The sequence below is a fragment of the Pituophis catenifer genome, unplaced genomic scaffold, assembly GCF_029215685.1.
Source record: "Pituophis catenifer annectens isolate HBS135680 unplaced genomic scaffold, rPitCat1.0.hap2 SCAF_1, whole genome shotgun sequence".
Taxonomy (NCBI): Eukaryota; Metazoa; Chordata; class Lepidosauria; order Squamata; family Colubridae; genus Pituophis; species Pituophis catenifer.
Window position 1 is genome coordinate 320,730,103 of NW_027256881.1, and position 27,885 is coordinate 320,757,987.

At 42.1% G+C, this 27,885-nt stretch overlaps 1 protein-coding gene across 3 annotated transcripts; it reads right to left on the reverse strand.

The window, feature by feature from the left end:
- Positions 1-64: 64 nt before the first annotated feature.
- On the reverse strand, positions 65-27,656 carry PCNX4 (pecanex 4). 3 transcript variants are annotated; one of them, XM_070942556.1, is made up of 11 exons: positions 27,586-27,656; positions 23,793-23,889; positions 23,409-23,588; positions 21,521-22,032; positions 20,393-20,493; positions 18,844-18,966; positions 17,020-17,383; positions 15,535-15,638; positions 11,064-12,118; positions 8,960-9,146; positions 65-516 (listed from the first exon to the last, which is right to left on the reverse strand). In XM_070942556.1, the coding sequence occupies exons 1-11, from the start codon at positions 27,617-27,619 to the stop codon at positions 265-267; spliced, it is 3,009 nt and encodes a 1,002-aa protein (XP_070798657.1). In that variant the 5' UTR covers positions 27,620-27,656; the 3' UTR covers positions 65-264. The 3 variants fall into 3 exon arrangements, with proteins under 3 accessions (XP_070798657.1, XP_070798642.1, XP_070798650.1); XM_070942541.1 differs by lacking the exon at positions 27,586-27,656 and adding an exon at positions 26,834-26,932 and having other exon boundaries at positions 23,793-24,520; XM_070942549.1 differs by lacking the exon at positions 27,586-27,656 and having other exon boundaries at positions 21,551-22,032; positions 23,793-24,320.
- Between the last annotated feature and the right edge of the window lie 229 nt (positions 27,657-27,885).

Consider the following 27,885-nt stretch of genomic DNA (forward strand, 5'->3'; position numbering starts at 1 on the left):
TACTTATCTATGGTTTAAGGTATATAAACTTATACCCCTGTGGAAGGTACTTGTCAATACAGTATTGGTAATGATTTGGGGGATTTTATATAAAAATGTATTCAATATACAACATTAAAATGCATAATTATCTTATTGCCTGCATTAAGTCTTCTCCCATTGTCATCTGATGCTGAAAGGCATGTCCTCAAAATCCCTCTCCAAAGAAGTGCCCCCATTCCACCCAATTTTCAGTGAAGGAATGAAGTGGCTTCATTCTGGGAACTACAAGAAAGTCAGATGAAGAGGTTCAGAGGAATAAACAGGATAGCCAAGGGGAGGATCTGCTGCTTGTATGGTCAAGTTCCTCAGGAGTACGGGGTGTGCTTGGATGCTATAGCGTTCCTCATCATCATTTGTGGCATATAGGAGCTCCCAAGAAAGGTTACCCCACTGTCCTCTGACAGCTTCGTCGTTCAATTTTCCCACTTGTACTAGGAATTCCTGAAGCGTGAGTATCCTGCCAGTATAAACTCCCTGGAAAATAAAGATAAGTACAAAAAGTCGCTTTGTCTTTGAACACCGCAGAGAAGTCAGATTTTATTTTTCTTTAGTAAGAAAAATTTGGGCCATAGATATTGTGAAATATCAAGATCAAGATATGGTTGGTCTAGATCAGGGGTGAAATCTAAAAATTTTTGCTACTGGTTCTGTGGGTGTGGCTAAATTAGTGGGCGGGGCTTGGTGGTAAGGACTGGGAGGGCGTGGCTTGTTGGTCAGGTGGGCGTGGCCAAGTCAATGTCACTTCTTTGCCCTTTTTTAACCTACACAACACAACAGGCTCACCCACAATATAAAAGCAGCTGTGCTAGACCCAAAATGGCCCCTGCAACAAGCAGGAACCTCACACAGCCACAAAAAGCCCAAAAAAACAACTTTCACACTTTACACACACACAACACAACACAACTGGCTCACCCACAATGTAAAAGCAGTTGTGCTAGACCCAAAATGGCCCCTGCAACAATCAGGAACCTCACACAGCCACAAAAAACCAACTTTCACGCTTTACACACACAAAATTCCACGTACAGCTTTGTGAGATTTTCCTGTGCGCTGCTCCCACTATCCAGGAATGGGTTAATGCTTCAGCCTTTGGCAAACAACTGAGTGTTAAAAAATACTAAAAATAAGGACTTCCCCTTTCCCCTCTGCCTAGCCACACCCCCACTCCCATGATTCCCCAGTCTTCGCTCAGTTGCTTGGCAAACGCTGACGTGTCTCTCGGGAGCTCCTGACTTCTTAAGGTATTTGCCTCCTGTTCTTTTAACCGTTTCACTCCCTACCTTCAGGGACGCTTAGGACATTTTCTTTATTTTTGATTATTTCCTTTCCCCGGGTTCTTGTTTTAGTTCTGCCTTATTTTTGGTTTATTTTTTCTTCTCTTTATCGCTGCTCACAGCGGCAGCGCTAATCAGCTGGGCGTCGGGCTCGGAAAGCCGAGCCGCCCACACAGCGCGCCTCTCGCAAGCAGGCGCCAGATTTAAAACTGCTACAAGCCCCAGGATCAGCTTGCAGCCACCGCGTGGGGCGAAGAAGAGAGCGATCGGCTAGGATTAGAGCCGATCGCCTCGCAGAGCAGCGTGCAGCCGCGGTTCGCCCGGCTAGCCCTGCAAGCCGCCGCCGCGCTACAGAGGCCCCCCACGGAGCATCGAGGGACCCGCTCCAAGCGGCGCTGAAGCACGGCAGCTGGCTGGACCCTCGGGCCTCCAGCATAAGTCCGTTGCTACCAACAGGCACCAACCCCGCACCACGTGGCGCCCGCCATCTTGAATACCACGTGGGCCGCCATTTTGGGGCTAAATCGCGCCAGCGCCCTCTAGAGGCCCAGCCAACCATTCCCCAAGGGCGGTGCCTGTTTACTATAAGAGTTAGCTGGCGAGACCTTCGGGCTCTCAGCTGCTCTTATCTCGCCTGGCGGGGCGAACTGAAGGAGCTGCCTCAGAGTCACACGAGAGGAGAGGGGTGGCCTTGATCCCTGCAAGCACCATGGCTGACTCCCCCTTTTCCTCAGACCCGGACCTGGAATTGAGCCCACCCCGCAAGGGGGGCAAATCTTCCAAAAAAAGTGCCCGGAAGCGATCTGATGCGCCCAGCCACAGGTCCAAATCGGGGGCGGGGCTGCCTTTCCAAGACAGGGATGCCCAAAGACGCCACCAGGCACTCGAGAGGCAGTGCGCCAAGGCACAAAAGGCGCTGGCTATGCCACCCAACAGCGGGCCAGGTCCAGAAAACACTGCCCCACCCACGCCTAGGGAGTCTGACCCAGCAATGGCAACCTGGACAGACTTAATACAGACCCCGGCGACCCCAGTATTGTCGGAGAGGGGGCCCCAGAGGGACGGATCTCCCGCCCCGGGCCGGAGTGAGGCAACTCCCTTATCACCTGCAGCGGCATCATGCAGCCCAGCACCAGGCGCTGAAGCACAGGGGGCCCCGCCACCTCCAATGGACTTTCAAGCCATGTTTTCCACAGCCCTCTCATCTTTCTTAGCCGCCAGCTGGCAGCAGGCGATGCCACCAGCACAGGCCCAGGGGTCTCATCCTCATCGAGTCCAGAACAAGACACCTGGCCCCCTAGCACGGGAGTCCTCGTCTGAGGATTCAGATCAAGCAGAGGACGCCCCAGAGGACATCGAGTTCTCGGAGGACGAAGGCCTAAACCCAGACACCCCCGCTTTCACTGGGCTTTTCCGGCCAGCACTGTTTAGATCGCTCCTGCACAAGGCTCGACTCACAACTAACCTGGGGGTGCCAGGGGACGTGAACCCAGCCCCACCTCCTGCAGTGGGGCCCCACGATGCCCTCTTCAAGTCATCCAAACAGGAAAAGGACAGCATTCCCTGTCCACAGCTGTTCTCTGAAGTTATCCAAAACGCCTGGGGGCAACCAGCTTCTCAGACTACACCAAGCAGCCTGGACAAGAAGCTCTACTGCTCAGCCCCGGAGCTAGAGGATCTGCTACTTCTCCCGACAGTGGACCAACCGGTCGCAGCACTCTCATCCCCATCGCCAGTTTCCACTGAGGCACTGGACGGGCTCAAAGCGGAGGAGAAGAGGACGGAGTGGTCCTTTCGTAAAACACACCAGGCGGTAGCCTGGGCGATCAAAACAGCCACAGCCACCTCCTTCTTCAATAGAGCGGCCCTCATTTGGCTACGCCAGATGCAAGAAAGGCTCCCTCCAGAAGACACCAGGCTGCAACAAGATATCAACAAGATCATTGCGGCCACCGAGTACGCCTCTGATGCCTCCCTGAACTCGGCAAAGTTCGCCTCAAGGGCCCTAGCCTCCACCGTCACGACTAGGAGGCTGTTCTGGCTCAGGCCCTGGAAAGCGGACCTTAAAGCTAAATGGAAGCTGGCCTCAGCTCCCTACAAGGCACCTAATCTTTTTGGAGCAGCTCTAGATCCTGTCCTCGTGGAAGACAAGGACAAGAGGAAGGTACTGCCGTCGGCCTACCGCCGCCAAGAGCGGAGGTACTCCCCGTATCCAGTCCAACAGCCCTTTCGGCCTGGCCCAGGACCCAGGGGGTCCTTCCCACACCGCTCCAATTATATGGGAGGCGACAGATCACATGACAGACAGCAGTTCCGAGACCGGGGCAGGAACCAACATTCCAGAAGACCTTTCCGGGGGGCAGGCTTCAAACCCGCCAGAAGGGGGAAGTGACTCCAAGACCGAGGGGCCCATAGGGGGAAGGCTACATCTCTTTCACCGCCAATGGGCCCGGTCAACATCGGACTCGTGGGTAAGGCGCACCATCTCATTGGGATTATCAATAGAATTTGCAGGGCTGCCGCCTCAGCGCTTCGTGCGGTGCCCGGTCCCACAGTCCTCCGAGCTACAAGCTCTAATGTCCCAAGAATTAAAGCATCTGCGAGAGATCAGAGCCATAGAGTCAGTACCACCAGCCCACCAGGGCTCCGGGTTCTATTCAAGCCTGTTCTTAGTCCCCAAGAACTCGGGAGGATGGAGGGCCATTCTGAACCTAAAGAAGTTGAACCTGTCGGTGCACTATCACAGGTTCAAAATGCACTCGCTACAGTCTATTCTAATGGGGGTGAGACGGGGGGGACCTCCTCCAGTCAGTCGACCTTCGAGAAGCCTACCTCCACGTCCCTATCCACCCGGACCACAGACAGTACCTGAGGTTCGAATACGGAGGCCAACACTTTCAGTACCGTGCCATGCCCTTCGGGCTATCGTCGGCTCCCCGCACCTTCACCAAGCTAGTGGCGGTGGTGGCAGCCAGGCTTCGAACCATCCCGGTCCGAATTCTCTGTTACTTGGACGACATCCTGATACTCTCATCGTCTCACGACCAAGCGGCCAGGGACTCGCACCTAGTCCTCGAAGCTTTTCGAAACCACGGTTTCACAATCAACCTCGAGAAGAGTCACCTTCAACCGTCCACACGGATTCTCCACCTAGGCGCAGTGATAGACTCCGCCAGGGGCCAGGTCTTCTTATCCCCGGACAGGGTCCAGAGTCTCCAGCAACTGACCCTTCAGATTCTGTCAGGAAGGAGGGCCTCTCTTCTGCAACTATCATGCCTACTGGGAAAGATGGTCTCCTGCTTCGGCATCGTGCCATGGGCACGCAAACATTCGAGGGCCCTCCAGTGGTTTCTCCTCCCGTTCCAACGTTCGGGGAGGTCCAACTCCAAACACAAGGTTCAACTCCCCACCAGGGTGCGTCTCTCCCTCAGATGGTGGACTTCCACCGCACTCCTCAAGGGGTCAGAGTTCCTAGACCCGGACAGATTGATCCTCACCACAGATGCGAGCCTGCGGGGGTGGGGAGCACACCTGCACAACGGGGTGGCACAGGGCCAGTGGTCCAGAGCCGAGCAACACAGCAGCATCAACCTGCTGGAACTCCGGGCGATCAGATTAGCACTACGCCACTTCCAGGCCACACTGCAGGGCCGGCACGTGCTGGTCCTGACGGACAACATCTCGGCCAAGGCGCACGTAAACAGAGAGGGAGGCACAAGATCCCGCTCCCTGATGCTGGAATCAGAGGCCCTATTCGAGTGGGCAGAGAAACACCTGCTATCTATCAAAGCAGACCACATCTCGGGGTCGGCCAATGTAAGAGCAGACTGGCTCAGTCGAACAACAATAGACCAGGCAGAGTGGCAACTCCACCCTCGCCTCTTCAGCAAGCTAACCTCCAAATTCGGGAGACCAGGGGTGGACCTATTTGCGTCTCCAACCAACGCCCAACTCCCTCGTTTCGTGTCTCGGTACCCGACACCACAAGCAGAGGACCACGACGCCCTCCATTGCAAGTGGCCGACGGGACTTCTGTATGCCTTCCCTCCGGTCCCGTTGATCCCTCGCCTGATTCGAAAGTTACTGGCAGAGAAGGCCGACCTGCTCCTGGTGGCTCCAAACTGGCCTCGAAGGCCGTGGTTCGCAGACCTGGTGGCTCTGTCGGTGGAGCAACCATGGGTGATTCCACCCCATCAGATTGTACTATGCCAAGGCGAGGTCAACCACCCAGAGCCTCAGTGGCTCCAATTAGCCGTCTGGCACTTGAGCGGGTCATCCTAAAGAAGGACAATCTACCTGACAGCGTAGTCAGCACTATTCAGGCGGCCAGACGCCCGTCAACAACTCGTATCTACGAGGCCTCCTGGAGGGCCTTCTGCAGCTGGAGTGCCGTACACCATGTGGACCCCACCAGGGCCACGATTCAAGACATTCTATTGTTCCTGCAGTCAGGGTTAGACAAGGGGCTGGCCCCAGCGACCCTAAGGCGTCAGACCGCAGCCCTATCGACGGTCGTCTCCTGCGCTCCATACCGGACTTTATCACATCACCCGCGTATCAGGGAGTTCCTGCACGGGGCAACAAACTTGCACCCACCAACGGTACACCGTTACCCATCTTGGGATCTGTCTCTAGTACTACAGGCCCTGACAGGCCCTCCCTTCGAACCACTAGACTTAGCCACCCTCAAGCACCTAACTCTCAAGGTGACCTTCCTCCTAGCAATCACCTCAGCAAGGCGAGTGTCAGAATTAGCAGCACTGTCCGTGCGTAAAGACCTCTGCATTTTCAAATCCTCTTCGGTGGTCCTCCGGCTGGACCCGACCTTCATCCCAAAAGTGAACTCCTGGTTCCACCGAGCCCAGGAACTTATTCTGCCGGACTTCTGCCCGTCACCAAAGGACCACAGGGAGAAGCGCTGGCACACCCTTGATGTCCGGCGAGCGATCCAGACGTACATACGCAGAACGGCAACCTTCCGTCGCACAGAAGCCCTCCTGGTCTCTTTCAACCCGGCGTCCATGGGCCAGAAGATTTCAGCTCCCACGGTTAGCAGATGGATCAGAGCTTGCATCGAGCTATCTTATGACCTGAACTCCAAGCCTCTACCGGCCAACATTCTGCCACACTCAACTAGGAGCGCGGCCACCTCGGCAGCCTGGGCCACTCAGGCCTCTGTTGCCGACATCTGCAGAGCAGCAACCTGGTCCTCTGTGTCGCCTTTCATCCGGCACTACAAGATCGACACCTACGATTCAGCCGAGGCGGCATTCGGTCGCCGGGTGCTCCAGCGGGTCGCGACTGGAATGGACCCAGCGGGCAGTCAGCCCCCCACCCTGGAGATTTAAGCTTGGGTATATCCCATTCCTGGATAGTGGGAGCAGCGCACAGGAAAATGGACGTTGTCTTACCTGAACGTCCCTTTTCTGGGCGCTGCGTACACTATCCAGTCCCGCCCGTACATTTGGGCTTCCTGCCCGGTGGGAATTTCCCCGTTTTCTCAGTTTGAACATGTTGAATATTGTTGTTAATAAAGTTATGGTTATTAATTCATCATGGTCGTGTCACTGGTAGTCCTTTTCGCCACACCTTCGCTCAGACTGGGGAATCATGGGAGTGGGGGTGTGGCTAGGCAGAGGGGAAAGGGGAAGTCCTTATTTTTAGTATTTTTTAACACTCAGTTGTTTGCCAAAGGCTGAAGCATTAACCCATTCCTGGATAGTGTACGCAGCGCCCAGAAAAGGGACGTTCAGGTAAGACAACGTCCATTTTGTGTATTTGTGTAGTTAAGAGTGAAACACTACAGAAACACACTAAATCTCAGAAAGCTGCACAAATATTATTTTATTTTAATTTATTTTTTATTTTTATATAAAAGCAGCTATTGCTGAGCACATTGTAAGCCGCCCTGAGTCTCCGGAGAAGGGCGGCATATAAATCAAATTAAAAAAAAAAAAAAAGCTAGGTCTAAAAAAAGAACAACTAAAAAAAACTCCAATTAATCATTTTTTTAAAGCTCCCAAAGGGGAAAAAAACTTACCCAATAGAACAGAGGTCTCCAACCTTGGCAACTTTAAGACTTGTAGACTTCAACTCCCAGAATTCCTCAGCCAGCTTTGCTTTGCTGGCTGAGGAACTTTGGGAGTTGAAGTCCACAACTCCCTGCCTGCTTGATTGCAGGCAGGGAGATTCAGTTGCTTGCTGATGCAATGGATTGCAGGGATTACAGCAAGGCATTGCGACCAGCAACTAAGGTAAGCAAGCTGAGGGGGGGGGGGGGTTTGCTACCGATTAGCAGGCAACTCAGCTGAGATTGTCAGAGCCATTTAAAAGAAAAAAAAGGCTCTGATGATCGCACTGCTCAGTTGGGCATGGGGGGGGGGGGTGGCAGGGATTTTTGCTACCCGTTCTCCGAACCACCTGCCTCTATTGCTACTGGATCGGGTGATCCGGTCCAAACGGGGAGCATTTCACCCCTGCTTTGCTCTCAAATTATTGTTACATGGTTTTATTAGAGATGATATGTTTGAGGCTCCAGGCCACACACAAAAATGGGGGCCCCTACAGGTCTCTAAAAATGGTTATCAAATTGTAATTTTAATTATAATAGAGGTGGTAATATTAAAGCATGGCTAGTGTGTGGTCATATTACACATAATTCATTTTAGTACAGGTAGTCCTCCATTTACTATCATTTAATTGTTTGAAGTTACAATGATGCTGAAAAAAGTGATTTATGATCAGGCCTCACACTTACAACCATCGCAGCATCTCTATGGTCATATAATTAAAATTCAAGACATTTGGCAACTGGCATGTATTTACGATGGCTGCAGCATCCTGAGGTTCCATGATGTCATTTGCAACCTTCCCCAGGGACAAACAAAGTGAACTGAGTGATTTGCTTCACAACTTTGGTGGCAAAATGGTCATAAAATCGGGGGTGAATCGTTAATGACTACTTTGCTTAGTGATGGAAATTCCAGTCTGAATTGTCTTTAAAGAACTACTTGTATGTCATGATCCCACTTTAAAAAAAAAAAATGCATCCCTCCAAAATATAAAGTCCTCAGTCAAGAAAAAAATTGTGCATCTCTCTCTTAAAAGATCAAGTACAGGAATTAACTGAAAAATATTCATACAATGAAACTTTAAGCCCTAAAAAGACATCTAAAACATAACGTAATAGCTTTTCTGAAATCAAAACAAGTGGATATCAACTGCAAAGGCAAATTCTGAAGTTTGGAAGTGACACAAAAGTACAGCTTTTCTCTAACAGGATTCCACTGGAAGGAATGTCACAATCAACTCTGGATATCTTAATTACAAGGTAAATTTTTAATGAAACAGGTCTTAAGCTGTTTTGTTAAGGAACTGATATTAATAAACAAATCCTTCATTGATATTTAGCTTTGCCATCTAAATCCATAATTAAAACATTAATTAATAAATTGTGCCACCCATCCCTGAAGGCTTCTTTGTGCTATACTAATACAAGGGCTAGGATCACAACACCAGCTTGACAAACAATTACTTGACAAACAACAACAGAAAACATACGTAAGTATTGCCATTAAATTCAAGAATGGAATAAGTGGCATATTAGTGAAAAATCCACTTAAAAGTCAGGAAACTCTTACCATATTTGGGTCATGCCCCAAAGAAAAAAGATACGGCGTTTCTTGTAAAACAGCTTGTGGCCATTCCTTTTCAGACACCAAACCAATGTACCAGTCATTTTCATATTCTTCAAGATAGTTTAGCAGCTCTTGAAAGTCTTCAACTGGACCCAGGCTTGCTTTATCAACCATAAGCTTCACTGTATATCTGATAAACACACAACACAAAGAAAAATATAATGAAAAAAAAAAGAATAATTCTAGAGATATATCTGGAGAATAGCCTCTGTAACAATATATAAGTGGTTGGCAGACCTACAGTACTAGGTTTAGCTATCAACTTGATAGATAACTTATCAATCCGACAGATAACATCTCTTATCATACCGGTATATGTTTTGAAGCATACATTGCAAGCGTTATGAAGGCAGTCATACAGCCTCCAACCTATTACTCAGTTAATTCAAATCCAATTTCTCAATATTAAGATTATAACCTCCCAAGAATTCCTATTTTTAGTCTTATGATGATAAATATTTGTCTTTATTTAGCCAGTAATTCCAAATGCTGATAATTGCAGACTAAGCTACAATCAGATTTGTTGATTTTAGTTTGCCTTTAGCAAACTGAAGGCATAGAGGTTTGTAAATTAGAACACATGGATTAGCATGATATGGAAGCTCACTCATTACAGTTTAGCTGACTGCCATAACTTAGTGCAATATGTGAATCAGATTGTTAACTTCCTTCTAATATGTTGACTTAGCTCTAGTTTTTCATTAAGCATTTATCAAACAGCACATATTCATCTGGTTGGGCATGGCATCTTATTTGCTAAACACATCAAAGCAAAATTTAAAATTGCTTTGAACCTGAATGATTTTCTAGCAATTTCACACCGAAAAGACATCTCAACAATTCCTCCCTCGTTGAACACTGGAACAAAGTGAATGTTGTCAGGAGGTATATACATCTACCATTATTTCAAACCAAATGGTCTGGACAGCAATAGCCTGTGGAGTAGATGAGTAAAGCAGTCAATTGCCAAGTGATTCTTGCGCATAATTTAAAAGTTATATTTTATAATCTTTCACTGAATTTCACTGGGCAAACAATCCACATCTATGCATCTGCTGATGTTTATATATTGCACTGAGTGTCACATAACACAATGATCTGCCTCCTAGCTGTGGGTGTGCATAAGGAACGGCTGACTCCTATGCAACACATTTATTTTCTTGCCACAAGAATATAAGAAAGCTTTGTCACTGAGAATTTCAAGGACACATTAGTGAGATTTTATTACAAAACAATAGCTCTTCCGCTACAGTATTATAAAAATGGATCCCTTAGAATAATTATTTTAAAAATTCACCAATACTATTTGTAGTATGTGATATTGCTCTCTCTCCTGTTCTGAAGTTTTTGAAGCCTTTGAGTTTACTTTTTTTGAGCAATACCATTTTCAGAATGTCCCTTACTATTCTACCTGTAGGGCTTTTACAAAGAAGATATACCTGAAATACTACATCGTCCATTCCACAAGTCTTCTGTATTATAAAGTACAAACTTCAAAATCAAAATCTTGCCTGGGAGGCTTTATTAGCACAGAAATGATATATATACATGGGCACTTTTGGGGATGTGCCTTCTCATCTTTACCCCTTTGGCCTCTGACAAACTAACAGGGACAGCCAACTCATAGACCATGATTCAGAAACACCTCGCTCCCGGATCATATGTACGATATACGTTTCTTCAGCTGGCATGATCTAGCTGGCCTTGCCTAGGCTTAGATGCTTACCAGGGATGAGAATGATCTTGATTAGCATGTGGATGGGGGACCTCAATATTCGTATTCAGAATATTAGTATACAGACTATTATTCGTATCTTAACTTTATTGTCACTTTAAATGTACACTAATCGGCATACATTAAAATGAAATTTCGTTGCATACAGCTCTCAAAGGGTCACCACCTCCAATATACACTACATAAACATGACAAAATAAATAAATAAAAAATTTATGCATATACTCACATACCCACATATATTATGTGACAAACAGAAACAACGCAGTCTAGTTCGGATGCATACACGTACATGGTGAAAAAATTAATTACCTGAATGTTTTTAGTGTTAATTGATATAACTCTTGTTTTCCTATTAACCAGTCCAAACAGACTGACCATGGAAGGCTTCCATTGTAGGCTCTGAAAATATGACCAGGAGAAACAATAGTATCATCTAATCCAAACATTGCAATGTAACAGGATAAGGCACTCTGGACATACAAATCCTTCAAAGCAGTGTCTTTAAAAAGATCTTTGAGTAAATTCGAAGGATTTTCTTTCAAATGAAATAGGTCTAGCTGGCCAAGTAAAAAATGATACCACTCTACTGGAAACTTCTGCTTCATCTGATTTAATTTGGCAGCCGATAATGGTGCAGTTCTCCATTCTTCAGGAATGCTTAACAATTCAGAATAGAAGTTACTGAATTTAATAGGGGATGAACCCATATTTCCCCAGTGTTTTCCAACATCTACAACAGGAAGACCAAGAACAACAGTTTTATAGAGTTTATTCACACTGGCTACTTCAAGTACTTCATCATCTGTGGTATGTATTTCTACTGAACCTGGAAGAGAATAGAAAGTTCTTGGTGAACCATCTTGTGGTACTGTGACATTTGTTTTTAATGTTTTTTTGCTAGGTTCATCATCAAAGAGATTGCTATCATCAGTCCACTCTTCTGTAGATTCCACACTGAGTCCATCTTCATCTTTCCATGAATCTGGTCTTTCTACTGCCTTATTTAAAACTTCAGACGGTCCTGCTGAAGAGTATTCCTGTTGGGGTTTAGGTATCTTTTCAAGAGGTCTAGGTGTTTTTGATTTCTTATAACAGTACTGGATAAGCATCCATAAGAGTACTTTTATGAAGTCTTCTTTCAATTGCTTCCGATTTTCAGGGGAATCAATTATTCCAGATAAGGTATTTCTGGCATCTGAGTAGAGTTTTACAGGAAGAGCAGCACAAGGTGTTAAAATATTTCCAAAATGGGAGTTGAGGGAGAACATCTTATTATGTTCCTGATGTTCAAAGGCCATTGCAAAAATATCATCAACTCTGTGAGCTTCAGCAGTATGACAGGAGGTTTCCTGCAATTCTAAACCCTGGATTAAAAGAAAAAAACAACAAAACCCAAGGTGTTTCAAATACCTAGCAGCACAATGCTTCAGATATAGGTTGAATGCATACCAATTTACTGACCCATATCAAATCATAATGTTGAGGATAATACTATTTACAACACTTCTTGATTTGGATATCAAAATAATTTGGAATAAGAAGAATGAAAACAATGTGGAAGAAGAGGGAGGAGAAAAGATCATCAATGCTAACCATATAAACCAGGGGTCTCAAACTTGCGTTGTCACGGTGGCATCATGTGACGTATCAGGACTTTTTTCCCCTTTGCTAAACCAGGCGTGGGTGTGGACCACACATGACGCATCTGGCCCACGGGCCACGAGTTTGACATAATATAAGCCATACTAAAACATTATGCTCCTTTTCTATTTCTTTCTTTGTTTCTCATTTAAACCCAGAGCAAGGGTTTAGATTTGTACTATAATTATCACATGGTGATACCTAAGGTGGTGCATAATTTAAAAACCAATCAAAAAAAGCATTCCAGCCTTGTACAAAAACAGTTCCTCTGTGCTAGTCATTAAAATTGTCCAACCTTATTAGGATTTGGTTTAAACTTGCAAAAAGGTGCTGCTGTTCTAAGGAATTTGCTTATTAAAAATAAAGTGATGTTAAATGATACTGAATCATTTTCAGAGTGTGCACAACTTTACAAAATATCTCAGTATCAACTTACATGGGACAATTATGAGAATCATTAATATTAGATAATATTCTTGCTCTTATTATCCGAAATGACTTTCAAAATGTGTTTGATTAATTGTATCTGTGACATTTTCACTAGGGAAATGGAATTAAAAATGCTAAAATACAAACAATGACATTGTCAGCACTTCAACCTGTATTTACTCTAGTGCTGACATAAGAAGGTGAAGCGAAGGCGTCTGGAAAGGGACGTTTGACTTTTCACCTACTTATTTTCCCTGGAGATATTATCCCCTAGGACTGTGATGGCGAAACTATGGCACGCGTGCCACAGGTGGCACGCGGAGCCATATTAGTGGGCATGCCAGCTCAGCTCTGGGGTCCATGCGGGCACCGGCCAGCTGATTTTTGGGCCTTCTGGGCCCATCAGAAGTAGAGAAACAGGATGTTTCCTGCCTCTGGAGGGCCTGGGGGCGGGGTGGGGAAGGCCCGTTTTTCTTTCTTACCTGGCTCCAGATCCTAGAGAGACTCCAGATCCTAGAGAGGCTCCTAGAGACTCCTAGAGACTCCTAGAGAGGTTCTGGAGGCTGGGGACAGCAAAAAATGTCACTTCCTGTCCCACTGAGCGTTGGGAAATGGGCCCTTTCAGCCTCCATAGGGCCTCCAAGGGAGTGGGAAAGGCTGTTTTCGCCTTTCCCAGATACACAGAGAGGATCTGGAACCAGGTAAGAAAGAAAAACGGGCCTACCAGGCCATCATGTGCCAGGAGCGGGGGGGGGGGGGGTGAGGGGAAGGGCACGTGCACGCGCGACCCTCCCCTGCCCCCCCCTCTCCTGGCACGCGATGGCAAAAAGGTTAGCCATCACTGCCCTAGGAGATGAGATGGGAGAGGGGGGAATTCCTTTGAGCTGGAGTAGATTAGGAGTAGAATGATTTGGAAGATGGCCAATGAGTGCAGGGGAGTGGGGAATGGAAAGGGAGGGTTTTGGGACTGGAAGTCAGTGTTGGCTTCGTTTGGAGTCAGGTTAGAATGTTGTGCTTAATAAATAGGAGTTTTTCTTCAAAGACTTTGTTGAATGCAATTTGTTTGAGACGACCTCAAAACTTGACAGACATTTTGTAATTAGCCCCATATCCGATTCCTTCATTTTATATAACACAGAAGGAAAGTCAAGCTGGAAGTAGTGGAGAAGAAAAAATAAAGATAATTTTTTCCCCTTGTTTTTATCTTCTTTTCCTCCATTTCTCCAAGTAAAGGTTAGATAATGGTATAAAGGTTATTAGATAAGAATTTTCTTGCCCTACACAGAGAAGTCAAAAATTGGAACTGCAGAATTAGTTTGTACCCCTAAACTAAATCTATTATCCCTGACTTTCTAAGAATAAAAATATATCACTACTCTATATTATTATATAGTAGCAACAATTAAAAGTATAGAGGAATGGTGGAATATAGTGATAACTGTTAGACAGGCAATTGTAACCATATCATAGCTATAAAGTGTTACCGGACTAGAATGATTGGGGCATAACTAAATATTCAGACAGGAATTCTTTCATAGCTATGAAGCATACTGGACCAGTTACTTTCTCAGAAATTCCTCTTTGTGATTATTACAGATAAGTGATAAAGCAACACAAGTCTTTAGAGGAAGGAAGGATAAAAGTGTAAAAGACTGCAGCATGGAATATTATGATTGGTTATAATGCCAGGGAATTTCTAGGAGCCTGGCATTCTGACAAATCAGATATCAATAGACACATAGACATTAACTACATCTATAGACTATGCAAAAGAGACACTCAACCAGCCTAAAAAGAGAAAAAGACTCCAGCATCTCTCCACCAGTAATCAGCACTCAGATCAGCATAGATTAACTCCAAGATTAACTTCAAACCAACAACCAAATAAGCAATATCCCAATTAAGAAACTGCCAAAGAGCCATCAGTTATCAAAGAATCTCTAAGATCACCCACACAGACAGAATATAAACTGACAGCAAACAGCTCTCCTTACTAGCACTGATGATGTTACCTAGTTAAGGTAATGAAATGTCTGCAAGAAAACAAGCAAGCTCAGAGACCACCACCAAGGACCTCTCAATATTATGATTAACTTTCATCCATGTATTCAAGCTCTTACTGCATGGGTGTCAAACTCGCCATGTCACATTGCCATCACATGACATATTGTGATGCAGAACTGGAGTTGGTGTGGCCTGCGCATGACACATCCGGCCTGTGGGCCACCAGTTTGACACCTCTGTCTTACTGGATACTCCCTCCCACAACCCCATCTGTATTTGTTTGGTAAACTTTATTTGATGGGAGACTACAAATAGAATAACAGAGTTGGAAGGGACTTCGGAGGTCTTCTAGTCCAACCCTCTGCTTTTTGTTTTGGTATACTTTATTGTTTCTCTAGCTCAATGGTGGCACCATTTTGGCTAGTTTCTAAACATGGAATTTGAGAGAATAGTAGGGTATTGTATATGTAGTCAGAAAATACAACAACCTCTTAAATGGAAGCTAGCATAAAAATGGCTGTTGGTTTTGACTTAATAGAAAATTAAATTGATTTTAAGTGAATCAAGTAAGCTTTTATTTTCAACTCTTCTTAGTTATATTAGAAAGTTAGTTCATGTACATGTTGTACATTTAAGAAGTATGGTGATTTCTACTAATATGTAAAGGAACTACAGCAAAACAGCACATGCTTTTAATGCTACTTGCCTTAATATTGAGACAACAGTAAGTATAGCCTCTTTCTAAAACAAGGATCCATATTAATCTGTCTTGAAATCGGCACAAGTAGTGGGATCCAGGTGAACAGGAACCTTTGGAAACAAGAATCCCCAAATAAGGATTAGCTTTTACTCAAGGATATTTTGATATACACTATCCACATCTTAATAAAACTTGATCATATAATGTAATAACACTAGTTGGAAAAGTGGTATATAAACAAACTAGACTGCATTATGGATTCAGTTTAAAATCACTATGTGAAGCTTATTATAGATACGAATTCTAGATACATGGCTATTAACAGAGCTTGCATTTTTTCAGCTATTTTACTGCTTAGAAATTGTAATAAATGTGGTGGTTTTATAACACAAATAGAATCTTATAATGATAAAAACGTTATTCCTGAAATATCTCTGTGACAAAAGAATTAGTGACATTTTGATAACTACATTATTTTCAGGCATTTCTGCTGGAATTTAATACAGTTTTGCAATTTTCTGCAAAATATTAATTACAAATATATATTAAAACAAAAACCCACTATTGCGTATAAAATGTTACATCACTTCTTTCTTTGATATACCTGTAGTCATTATTATTAAATTTATTTGTCATTCATCTCACAATTTGAAGCAACTCTGAATGGCTGAGATTAGGGATATATCAGTAATTAGTAAATTTCTGGTCATGCCCAAACTATCACAGCTGAAAATCTTGAGTTTCAGAATAGCCTAAAAATGAATTCAAGAAACCTGCCTTTATGTCATTAAAATTAAATAGCCTTTTTAGGACTGCTGAGAAAAAAGAGTGCATTCTCTTGCTACCATTTTTATAGAAAAAAAATCTTAAATCTATACTGCTGTCTAAATGGATAAAAATATGCTCAGCATGAAAATATAACATGATACCCTGCTAAGAATACCTAGAAAAGAATCCCATTAAAGACCAGAGGGTTTAAGAAAAAAAGATTTTAAATAGTCCCTAATAATCAGGCTCCTGCTTTTATTTCTTTGGTTAGTTGTGGAAATTTCGAACATCTCTCTTTCTGCTCTCCCCAGTCATTACAGAATCAAATCAATCACCTACATTCAGCTGCATTGAGTGAACTTTGGGCTACTTGCTATCATTAAATCAAATTACCCTTAGGATTTTGTTGTAGGGATTAAATTGGATGACGGAATACATGTAGGCTACCTTAAACTCATGGAACAGAGATCTGATATAATCTACAAGCAAACCAAAGCATCAGTTTGTTAGTATAGGAAGAAATTCTATTTTCATTTTTACGATACTGAAATTTCACTCAGATTATTATAGCAGCAAATAATTTCCTACATCTATGAGATTATCATACAAGAGCCTGTAAATCAGTCCTGCTGTGTCTAGAAACCTGCAGCAGATTCCTTTGCAATTGAGGGCAAGATAATGGATACTTAATCAGCTGGTCTCATGAGCCAATTTTTAACTTACCTAACCTGCCTGTTGAGAATGCTGATTGCAATGCAGTCCTTAAACTTGGAATCATCTGTTGATAATATACAGCATCAGGACCTATGCAGGCCATCATGCCCACAGGTCCTGGCCAGCTTCGGATTGGTCTTGGAAAGCCTATCAAAAATATTGGGAGACTAAAAAGTGATAGCAAGGGAGAAGAAAGCAATGAAGAGAGCACTATGATGGCCAATACAATTGGAAAGAAAGCAATGTTCAGTGTAATCAGAGTAGCTGTGGATTTCCGGCGTTGTTTTTTTTCTGTCCACGATGTCAAGAGAACAGTAATGGCAAATTGCAATTTTGAAACAAATTGAAACAGCCGACTCCGAATAATTCCAACCTAATAAGAGAGAAATAGCAATAATGTATTTCCTTCATTTATATGCTTCTTCATGGGATTTCATTTTTCTAAAGCATTTGGAGTGTTCATGAAAGACCCTGAACTTTTATTAGTAAAGCAAGCTCAACTTCAATTCTGAACTTCAATTGAAGAATCTGAATTGATTTTGAAGGGAGGGTAGAAAGAGGAAATTAACTTTGCCAATAGAGAATGATGTGAGGCTGCTTTTGAAAAATCAGAAGGCTTTTCCAAGATTAACTGAAGTAGGCAAATCGGAATGTATGCCAGATGTTCCGCTTGCCAATAGGTCACAGAGTTCAATTCAAAGTAAAAGTCTTAAGATTTGAATAGTCTTAACTCTAAAACTTGACCAAAACTGTATCAGTTATACACACCGACATGAATCTGCCCAATTTCAAAAATAATCTACTGGAGGCCTTGCTCAAGTGATTATGAAGAACAGGACAGTTTCACTGATACCAGAATACCGGTAATTACAATTATATTGAACTATTCAAGCCTTGTCACTGAGTGGCAGATTTATTTTTCTCAGCAAAACTTAAAACTTTACTATTTCACATTTATTTCAAATCTGAATTGAGTTTAACATCATACTAATGTCTCTTGGCTAGCGCAACAAGATTTGTTCTCCCTTTCTATCCTATAATCTGCAGTGTGCTGTCAAAGTCTGTTCCAGAGAAGACTGCAAATTGTTTTGGATTCTAGATGAAAATCATCTATCATCCAATTTAGCCAACAAAATCTACATTTGCTAATGAAATAATTAGAACAACAGAGTTGAAAGAGACCTTGGAGGTCTTTTGGTCCACCCCACTGCTCAAGCAGCAAAACTTATACAGGTAGTCCTCAACTTACAATAGTTCATTTAGTGACCGTTCGAAGTTACAATGGCATTGAAAAGAGACTTATGACCATTTTTCACACTTAATGACTGTTGCAGTATCCCCATGGTTATGTGATTTACATTCAGATGCTTGACAACTGACTCATATTTATGATGGTTGCAGTCATAAGTCATGTGATCCCCTTTTGCAACTTTCTGTCAAGCAAAGTCAATGGGGCAACCAAATTCACTTAACAACCATGTTACTAACTGCAGTGATTCACTTAATGTGACAAGAAAAATCATAAAACGGGGCAAAACTCACTTAGCAAATTTCTCACTTAGCAACATAAATTTTGGGCTCAATTGTAGTCGTAAGTTGAGAACTACCTGTACCATTTCAGACAAATGGTTTTCCAATCTCTTATTAAAAACCTCCAGTGTTGGAGCACCCACAACATCTGAAGGCAAGTCATATTAATAGACTGCATTCCACTGTTGTATTTTTTTTTAATAGACTTTTTTATCCAGTAAGTGTAGTTCCCTATCACCTTGGTTCTAGTTTGTTTCTCAAATGGGGATTCAACCTAAAATATGATAAATAAAGGCGTTTTACCAGCAAGAGTCTAATTCCTGTATCAATGTTTTTGTTCCACCAGAGATCAGTAGGGAACACCAGCAACTGCACTGCAGACACTACCACCATATCCAGCAGAGCATGCTCTGTATCTTGCCACACCTAAAACAAGTATTTTTGCAGTTTCATCATACAGATATAAGATACACTTTACAGTTCGTGACTGATCAAGCCCATTGTTCAGAACAATAAAACAATATTGCCTAAAACCTCTCCATGATCTTGCATCCCATGCAAGTCCAGGCATCAAAGCAAACAATGGAGTATGTGTGTGTGTGTGTGTGTGTGTATTACTTTATAATTCTTTCCATTTTACCACATTTTATGATCTTCGTTTCAATTTCTAATTTCAACATGTGGAAATACATGATACTCCATATTCTTAATGGAAAAATAAGAACATACTTGAGAATAAATGAAATATATAGGAAATTTGCAGACGTAGAATTACATAACACAGAGTCTCCCTCATACCGGGTTTGACTCCTGATGGTTTCAAGGATATTTCTAATTAGTTTTTTTTCATGGACACATTAATTGAATTATAATATCATGAGACATTGACTTATTCCAATACAGGTAGTCTTTGGTTAACAACTGTAATGAGAACTGGGAACTTTGTCGCTAAGCAATGTGACTGTAAAGAGTGATGTCACACAACTGCACTGAGTTTCAATGACAGTTCTGGTACTTCCTGCTTTTGTTTTTAGGTGCAATGCCACGTGATTACTAATTGCAACCACCTGCCAGTTTCCTCATTAATTTTGGTTGTGAGAAGCCAGCAGTGGAAGTCAAAAATGGCAATCAAATGACCACAAGATGCTGCAACCCTCATAATTGTGAGCTTGTTGCTGAACCACCCAAATTGCAATCACATGACTGAGGGGACAGTGTGATGGCCATGACTTTGAGCCCTGGCTGTAAGGCTACTTGCTTAGCACTGTTGTAACTTTGAACTGTTTCTGAACAAATGTTGATTAATTGAAGGGTACCTGTATGCTTTTAAATTTCCCCATCTAACTAACAGCCGTTAAAATCAAAGGTGGTTTCCCTAGGTAAATACTAATTAGGATGACCCTTTCTAGAATCCAAATTCAACCAGGTTTCACCTATGTGTGGCTGCTTGCTGTGGTATGCATCTGAATATGCTTCATTAAAACAGTAATTCGCCGAGTATAATGAGTCTTGGTTGTTAATGGAATGTTATTGTATCAATATTTACCAAATGCTAAAAGATTCTATACATAGTCATTCTAAAAACATATCTTTACTTTTGTATTAGTGTCAGACGCCAAAAAGTGCCACGTTTGAGGTCAAGCAATGCTACCCAAAACCCTTTAACTAGAGATGCCTAAATTTAATACTGGTCCTAACATACAGAAAAAACATTCTCTACAATTTCAATTTCATGGAATCAAGTACTAATTTCTAATTAGAATGAGTTATTGTCTTTTATTTAATAGGTTCAGTGGTTACATTGCAAGATATTGGGTCGTCTTATAAAAAGCATAAAATACTTGAAATTTACCATTCTAAAGCTTCTTGAAAATCCAATGGAAATATATATGGATGAAAGATGATGTAGAGAATTGTCTATGGAAAGAAATGCTATCATAGCAAACGGTGACACTGAAATTGTAAAAAGAAAAGATACAAGAGTGTTTTTCTTATACAAAGAACTATGTATAAAACCTTCAACTGCATCAATAGCTCTATTCAGTTTTTGTATGATCCTCTGATTTTTATTTTGTTTCTGATATCTCTTTCAAATTCTCTGGCAAGGTAAAAAAGGGAAGCAAAAAGTATGAATAATTTATAAAGTTTTCTCATTTTTTTTTTTAAACAAATGGAAAACAGTGGAATATGTATAAACGGCCAAATAAATAAAAGTGATACTCTCTAGTGATTGTATTTTGGAAAATGGAATACTGGACATTCATTCTGGCATGTACAATTCTAAAATGTTGTCAAAGGTCTTTGCAGAAATCAGATGTCCATAATCATTTCAGTACTTGGATCTTTCAATTTCAGAAAACAGTACTAAGTCATAATATAAATTTAATATCTAAATTATCAAATACATTTTAGCTTCAAACCTGATATAACATCAAATGGTTACTCTATCACTAACTTTTGAAAAGTGATAGATTGAGGAAACCAGAACATTTTAAGACTTGAACAATATATTGTTACATATTTGGTAACAATTTTTGCTTTCAGGGTTAATGAATGAGAAGTCAGATGATCTAACATATTTCAAACAATGTTGTATTTTTGCATGAACTATAATACTAGCATTGTCTAATGGCCAATATCATTTCCCCAGAATTTACCTCAGAATTTGCATCATCTGTTTGCATATGATAAATCCTGGGTGTATAACATGTTCATCCCCCAAAAATCAAAGTTTGTAGGCAAACCTTCAATCTCTCCTGGTCTAATAACCACTTTCAATGTTAGATTAAACTTTAAACTATTAAATTTTATGGTGGGAGAGGAAATCAATTTCAGAAACTAAAGTTTGGAAATGTGCTTTTACTCAGTTTCTGATCTGATCATCACCACCTTTCCCTGGCTCTAAACACATTTCATAATTTCACAAGATGCATTTTACTCTTTGTGTACTTATATAAAAGAAGAAACTGAGATTTCTTACCTAAAGTGAGTAAAATCTTTCTTAACATACCAATTTTCTTGAGGTTCTTTTCCTTCCTTCCGGATACATTCGTTGTCATTAGGTCTTTTGGGTAAAAGGGATTTCGGAACAATCCAAACAAATACACTGTTTGAATCTCTCTGAGAATCCATAGAGCAAGAAGCAATACTATCAATATGTAACTAATAACACCTTGTAGGCTAGTCTTGGAAAATGTCTGAAAACCAAGGAAGAAGTGCAATAAGCCAGCTTCCAGAAGAGCAAAAGTCAATACAATGAAATAGGACATTAATTCCTTCCATACAAATTGTGTCCTACAGGAAGACGTGTTTTTAAATTTTCTGGAAGCTAAAAAGCTGATCATAGTGTACTTGAAGGTTAATCCAATCTCATTTAGATTAAGACTTAGTATAAATCCACATCCAGTCATGAACAGAACCATACCAAGCGTGTTAGGGATGAAGTAAGATGCAATAGCTGTTCCCAAAGAAATGATAAACATTGCTAACAGTCTGTAATAAAAAAAAAAATGTATATGAAAGAAAGAATTTGTACAAATAGTTCATCTATTTTCACTAACTTTTTCCCACTTAACTAAACCCACCACCCAGAGTCAGTCTCTGAGGGAGATGAGTGGTTTATGAAATATACATATATATATATACAGTATATATAAATATGAGAAAATTTCTCTTTCTATAAGACTCTGCCCATTATATATATACTGTATAATGTGATGACATCATGCTATACAGTACTGAAAATACAGATTAAGCAAAGGCCTGCAGATTTAATATGTAAAGTATTTAGAAGACATTTTAGCAGCCCACATAAAATTACACAATTGGGAAAAAAAATCTGTATAACTCTTTATCCAAACAAGAATCCAAATTACAGCATATGTAAGACTTTTCAGCTTCTGCATGAACATAACCAGTTCAGATGAAGTTTACACCTCCTATGGTAATTGGTTTATCTGTTCAACTGTTCTATTAGGAAGTAATCTAAGTCTAGAACTCAGGACTCAAGACAAACTAGGATACTTGCATTTATCTCAGAAGGTATACAACAGGGGTGTCAAACTCGTGTTGTCACAGTGGCATCACGTGACGTATCGGGACTTTTTCCCCCTTCACTAAACCAGGCAGGGGTGGGGCCAGCATGTGACTCATCTGGCCCACAGGCCACGAGTTTGACACCTGGTGTATACAAGTTCTCTAACTGAATTACTTTGCTTTATACAGAATCTCAGCACCTTTAATAATATTTTGTGGAAATTTCATCAGACAAATGAACTGCTTTGTTTATTCAGGCTGCTGTTTGTATAAGAGATTAAATGATTTGCATGTGTGGAGTATAATTACTGAAATCACCAGAAAATAAAATGTGGGCAATTTCACCTGATTTCACTAATGGATTATTCTGCCGCTCAATAATTATATGACTATGAACCAGGTGTGAAATCTTCTTACCTTCCCTACCGGTTCAGAAGTGTGTGCGCCCCACGCGCAAGCAAAGCAAGCCCCCCCACCACCCTCAGGTCCAATTGTAGACCTCCTGCTCATGCGCAAAGCCTTCTGCGCATGTGCAGAGGGTCAAAAAGAGGTTACTTCCTGGTTAAAACCAAGAAGTAATGATGTCCGGGTGGGTGGGCGGAGCCTCACGCTGCCGCTGCTACGGTTCACCAAAGCATGCGTCGCTGCTGCTACCGGTTAGCCTGAACTGGAGCAAACTGGTAGCATTTCAACCCTGCTATGAACTGGTCATAGTCCATGAAAACTTATGCCAGAATAAATACCTTCACATTTAAGATACTACAAGGTTTTTAAATTGTTGCTAACATGCTTAACTATCTGGAAATACTTTAGTTATGCAAAATAATGTTTACCTTACATTACTTGACATAGGTGAGCCTCCTAGCCCAAGTTCCAGCACTTGTTCCATTCCCCAGAGAAAAAGTGCATCCAATGGAGGCAGAATCCCCAAAGTCCATAAGAGAGGCAACGACAAAAATATGATGTGCATAACCTGATTGACAAACTTTAAAGCTGCAGCATCAGCAACAAATCTAAATGGAAGTAGAATCGAATATTATTTCTAGAATGGAAAAAATGGAATGGAAAAAGATTCAATATGGCTCTGCCCACATTTCACTGTATTATAAATTTACTTCATTATCTATAAATAAGCCCATGTGCATCAAACAAGTCAGTTGCAAAACTAGATTAATATCCTTTTAAGAGCACAAGTCAATATTTGTATTTTTTTTTACCTGTGAGCAAGATCCACTGCTATGAAGACAAAAATGTAGAATGGTCTCATAAGAGGAACAATTTCATAAGTGTCCAGTGCTTGATAAGTAGCCGTCTCTGAAGCGGTATTAACAATTAAGGAATATTCTCCAATACACACTGTCAACCATCCAAATACGAAGATCACCACAGTTGTTCCAATATTATCTCCGTACAAAGAGGCAATTCTGCTGGGCAGCAAATACCAAGTTCCTAAGCCACATAGTACTCCAGCAACAAGTGAGTGAAAAAACACATTTATTATATATTTTTTGCCTGGAATAATAAATTTGATTGTCTCTAAACCTATACAGCTAGAAAACTCCCACTCATCTTCCTCTGTTAGTATATTGTGGACATGCATTCTTTCTACAGGTGCAGTTTTTTGCCTGGCATACAAGTTTATTCCTTGAATAATAATAGCTGCAACAAGCATTAGTCCTCCAGAAAGTGCAGCTGTGCAATAGTCTTGCAGAACATTTAACTGATATATAAGCGTCCCAATTCCACCTAGAATCCATGGTATCAAGAAGAGAAGAATCTGATTCAAATAGATGTAAGAAGGTGCACAGTATCCTAACTTAAATTGAGGGCCACCCAAAATGGTCTGTGGAAATCGCTTTAACAGGAATTCTTGCTTGTGGTCATTCAATAGAGGCACATCTGGGCCCATAATTATTTACTCAAATTTTGGCTGAATCTCATTTTTCTAAAAAGGAAAGAGAATAAAAAAAAAAAAGAAAGCAATTTTACCAAAGGTTTACTTTTTCAAATATTGCCAATAAAGCAATGTTTTTTTTTTTAGAAAACTGTGCATGCATGCCTCACTTTAAACATCAGAGCTTCTGTTAATTTATTCTTTCAAAACCCAATGATCTCTACTATATTGCTTTGTCCCGAATCTAAGAATACAGAATAACAAAATTGGAAGGGATCTTGGCGGTCTTCCAGTCCAACTTTGCATAAGCAAGAGAGCCTATATATGCTGGACAAATGGCTGTCCAATATGTTCTTAAAAACATCTAGTGATGGAGCACCCACAACTTCTGAAGGCAAGCCATTCCATTTATTAATTGTTCTGATTGTCAGGAAATTTCTCTTTAGGTTCTAGGTTGACACTCTCTTTGATAAGTTTCCATCAGTTACGTTTTGTCTTGCCCCATATGCTTTGCAGAGTAGATTGTTCACCCCCTCTTAGTGACAGCTCTCAAATATTGAAAAACAGCTATCATGTCACCCCAATCCTTTTTGTTAGACAACACATAGCCAGTTCCCACAACCATTTCTCATATGTTTTAGCCTGCTTTTTCAATCTACATTATGTTCATATATTCTTAAGAACTGCCTTTTCTGTTGCAATAAAGAACTATCAAGATAGCTACTCAATAAAATGTATTACCTTGTTCTAGCCCTGTTTTTAATTGTCCCCGTTAGTAAAAAAGTGAAGGGCAATTCCCAAGCTTTCTACTATAATATTTAATATGATTTATTTTATAAAACCCATAGAAACTAGAAATGTAAGACTTTCTTAATAAATGCTCTTTGGAATACTGGTTTTTATACCATGTAACATGATAAATTTAAACCAGTATGATATTAAACTGACTCTCAAGGGAACACATACTTTTAACAATTTATCTCCCCCTCTCCATACCACATTCCCTGCTGAATTTTCCATGGTCTGCTTAATCCAGGGATCAGCAGTATGACGCTCATGGATACGTAATGTGCCTTTCAAACATTCTCTGAGGTTTACTGACCCAACAGGTTCTTGTTTCTTTTCCTGATTTGTGAAGTGTGAAATGTTTGAAATTTGAAATAATCAAGCTTGAAAATAGCTGTTGTGCCTTTATTGGAAATGTTCTGGTCCTGTTTTAACCCGTTTTGAATGGAGTTGAAATAGTATCGGAATTCTGATAAGGCTAGAACAATCTACCTGAAAATAATTGTTTCAAGATGGCGTGTTTGAAGCCCAAAATATTCCAAAATGTTTTACACATCTCTAATCCTGACTCGCTCTCCACTGCAACAGACCCTAGTATCCTGCATTACCCAATTTCATTTGTCCTACTGATCAACTAAGAAAATCAATTTGTTCTCCCTGTCAGGAAAGCAGTTGAAAATGACTCCTTTTCCCAAAAGCAATAGCAACAAAGCTATTTTAACCTGAGCTGTTCTAACCTGCAGGAAGGGAGACTTAGATGAAGACACTTTTTAAAATGTGAGCTCCTATGTACATTTAAGGGTATAATATATAGTGGAGTTACAAACAGATCTATGTATTAAAACTCTTTGGAGGGATTAAGTGTGCCCCTGAAGCCATGATCTGGCATCTAAAAAAGTTGTGTTTTCTTTCTTAAGATAAATTTTTGGATCAAATTATATTGGCACAAGAAGGCTCACTAAATTTAGAGTTACTGTGATCTGGAAAGTATTCTTATTGTTAGATCAGACTACATCTATTAATATATTTTCAGTTCTTCACTCAGTCATGGACCTCACAGAATCTAATCATCCTTTATGGTGAAGATAAAGGCATTTTTGACAAAAAGGCTGGGATATAAAATAAATGTTTAACTAATAGAAGAGGAAAACACCAACACGATTAACTGTCTAGACAGCAAAATCAGTTACATATTAAATTCTTTTGTACTTATATTGAAGTAAGAAAGTGAGCTATTGGCATAGGCTTCAAAGATCATCTTCCATCTATGAGATTTGTAACATATCAGGGTATATCTACATATGAAGGTTTATGGAGATTTAAATATATACAGCAACTGGTCAAAACCAACCTTTTTTTATAGCACGCCTTATTGTTGCCAGTTAACCAGAAAACAGAAACACGTGTGCATTAGTGCCATTCAGATATGCAGAAAGTGTGATTCGTTGTTTTCATCATTGGTTTATACTGGGACATCAAACTCTACCTTAAAAGCACAACCCTGAGGAGCCGATTCCAGAAGTTGACAACAGCACTTCGCTCTTGTTTTCACATCACCGCTCTAACTGATCACCTTACCTGTCTTTATATTTCAGAGTCGTTGCAACGACTTGCAGGCTGGCTGGGGCTTTCAGGCACATATATTAATAAATGGTCAAAAACTGCCAAGTGGCCTAAAAATACACAGCAGCTACGATCCGACTAAAAAAGAGCAGCTCGGTTCGCCCCTCCACACTTGGCAACTGCAGGAGCCACAACAAACAAAAGGCTTTCCCTCCCCCACAGCCCCCCCCCCGCTTCTACCCAATGCATAATTACGCAGACGAAGAAATGCGCGCACACAGGCGCGCGCACACACAAAAAGACACCGTCGGTTTCGGCGGCTCGAAGGGAAATGCCCATTATGCCAGAGCTGCGCCAAAGCCAAATGCAGGAGATGGGGGGGGGGGGGGTAAAAGCGAGCACCTCCACGCATACACAACCTTCCACCCCCCCCCCCCAGCCCCGTCTGGCTGCTTTGTGCTGCGGTGGAGCGGCGCGAGGCGAGCGCGGCCGGAGGGAAATGAGGAGAAGGAGAAGGCCGAGCTTCTGTTAGGAAGACAGGAAAGCGAGCCAGGTCGCCTCAGCGAGCGCCGCTCTTCCTCTCAGCCGCCTGTCGAGGTTGGCTGGGCTGGGCCCGCGACTGCTCTTGCCCGCCCCGCTTCTCCTCACGGCCGACGCCATGTTTTTTTTTTTTCCCTCCCTTTCTCGCTTGCGGGAATAAAAGCGGGGATGCAGAGAGGAGCGGGAGAGGAACAAGGAGGTCCCGAGCGGGCGGGCGCCATACATACCTGCGCTTCCCCCTCCTCCCTTCAACGCAGCCATGCCCTCCGCTCGCCCATCGGCGGCTGCCCGTGCTCCGGCCTGCCCGCTCCCCCTGCAAGAGCGAGAAAGCGGCGTGGGAGGTTTGGCTCGATGGCCCGTTGTCTCGGAAGGGGGAGAAAGGAGGTGGTTAGGGCCGAGCGGGAAAAAAACGTCTTCTTTGGCTGCCTTCAGCCGCCTCTCCCCTTTAGGCTCGCCGGGTCTTAAGCGCTCGCTTTCCTCCCGGAGAAATTCCAGAAATCCGGAACCCCGAGAAGACGGCTGTGCGT

Coding starts and splice junctions, on each gene's coding strand:
- PCNX4 (XM_070942541.1), bottom strand. CDS start 24,484: ATGGGCCCAGATGTGCCTCTATTGAATGACCACAAGCAAGAATTCCTG. Junction 18,967..20,392: donor TTTCAAGAAGCTTTAGAATG/GTAAATTTCAAG, acceptor TACTTGTTTTAG/GTGTGGCAAGATACAGAGCA. Junction 9,147..11,063: donor TTAACACTAAAAACATTCAG/GTAATTAATTTT, acceptor TGTGTTTATCAG/ATATACAGTGAAGCTTATGG.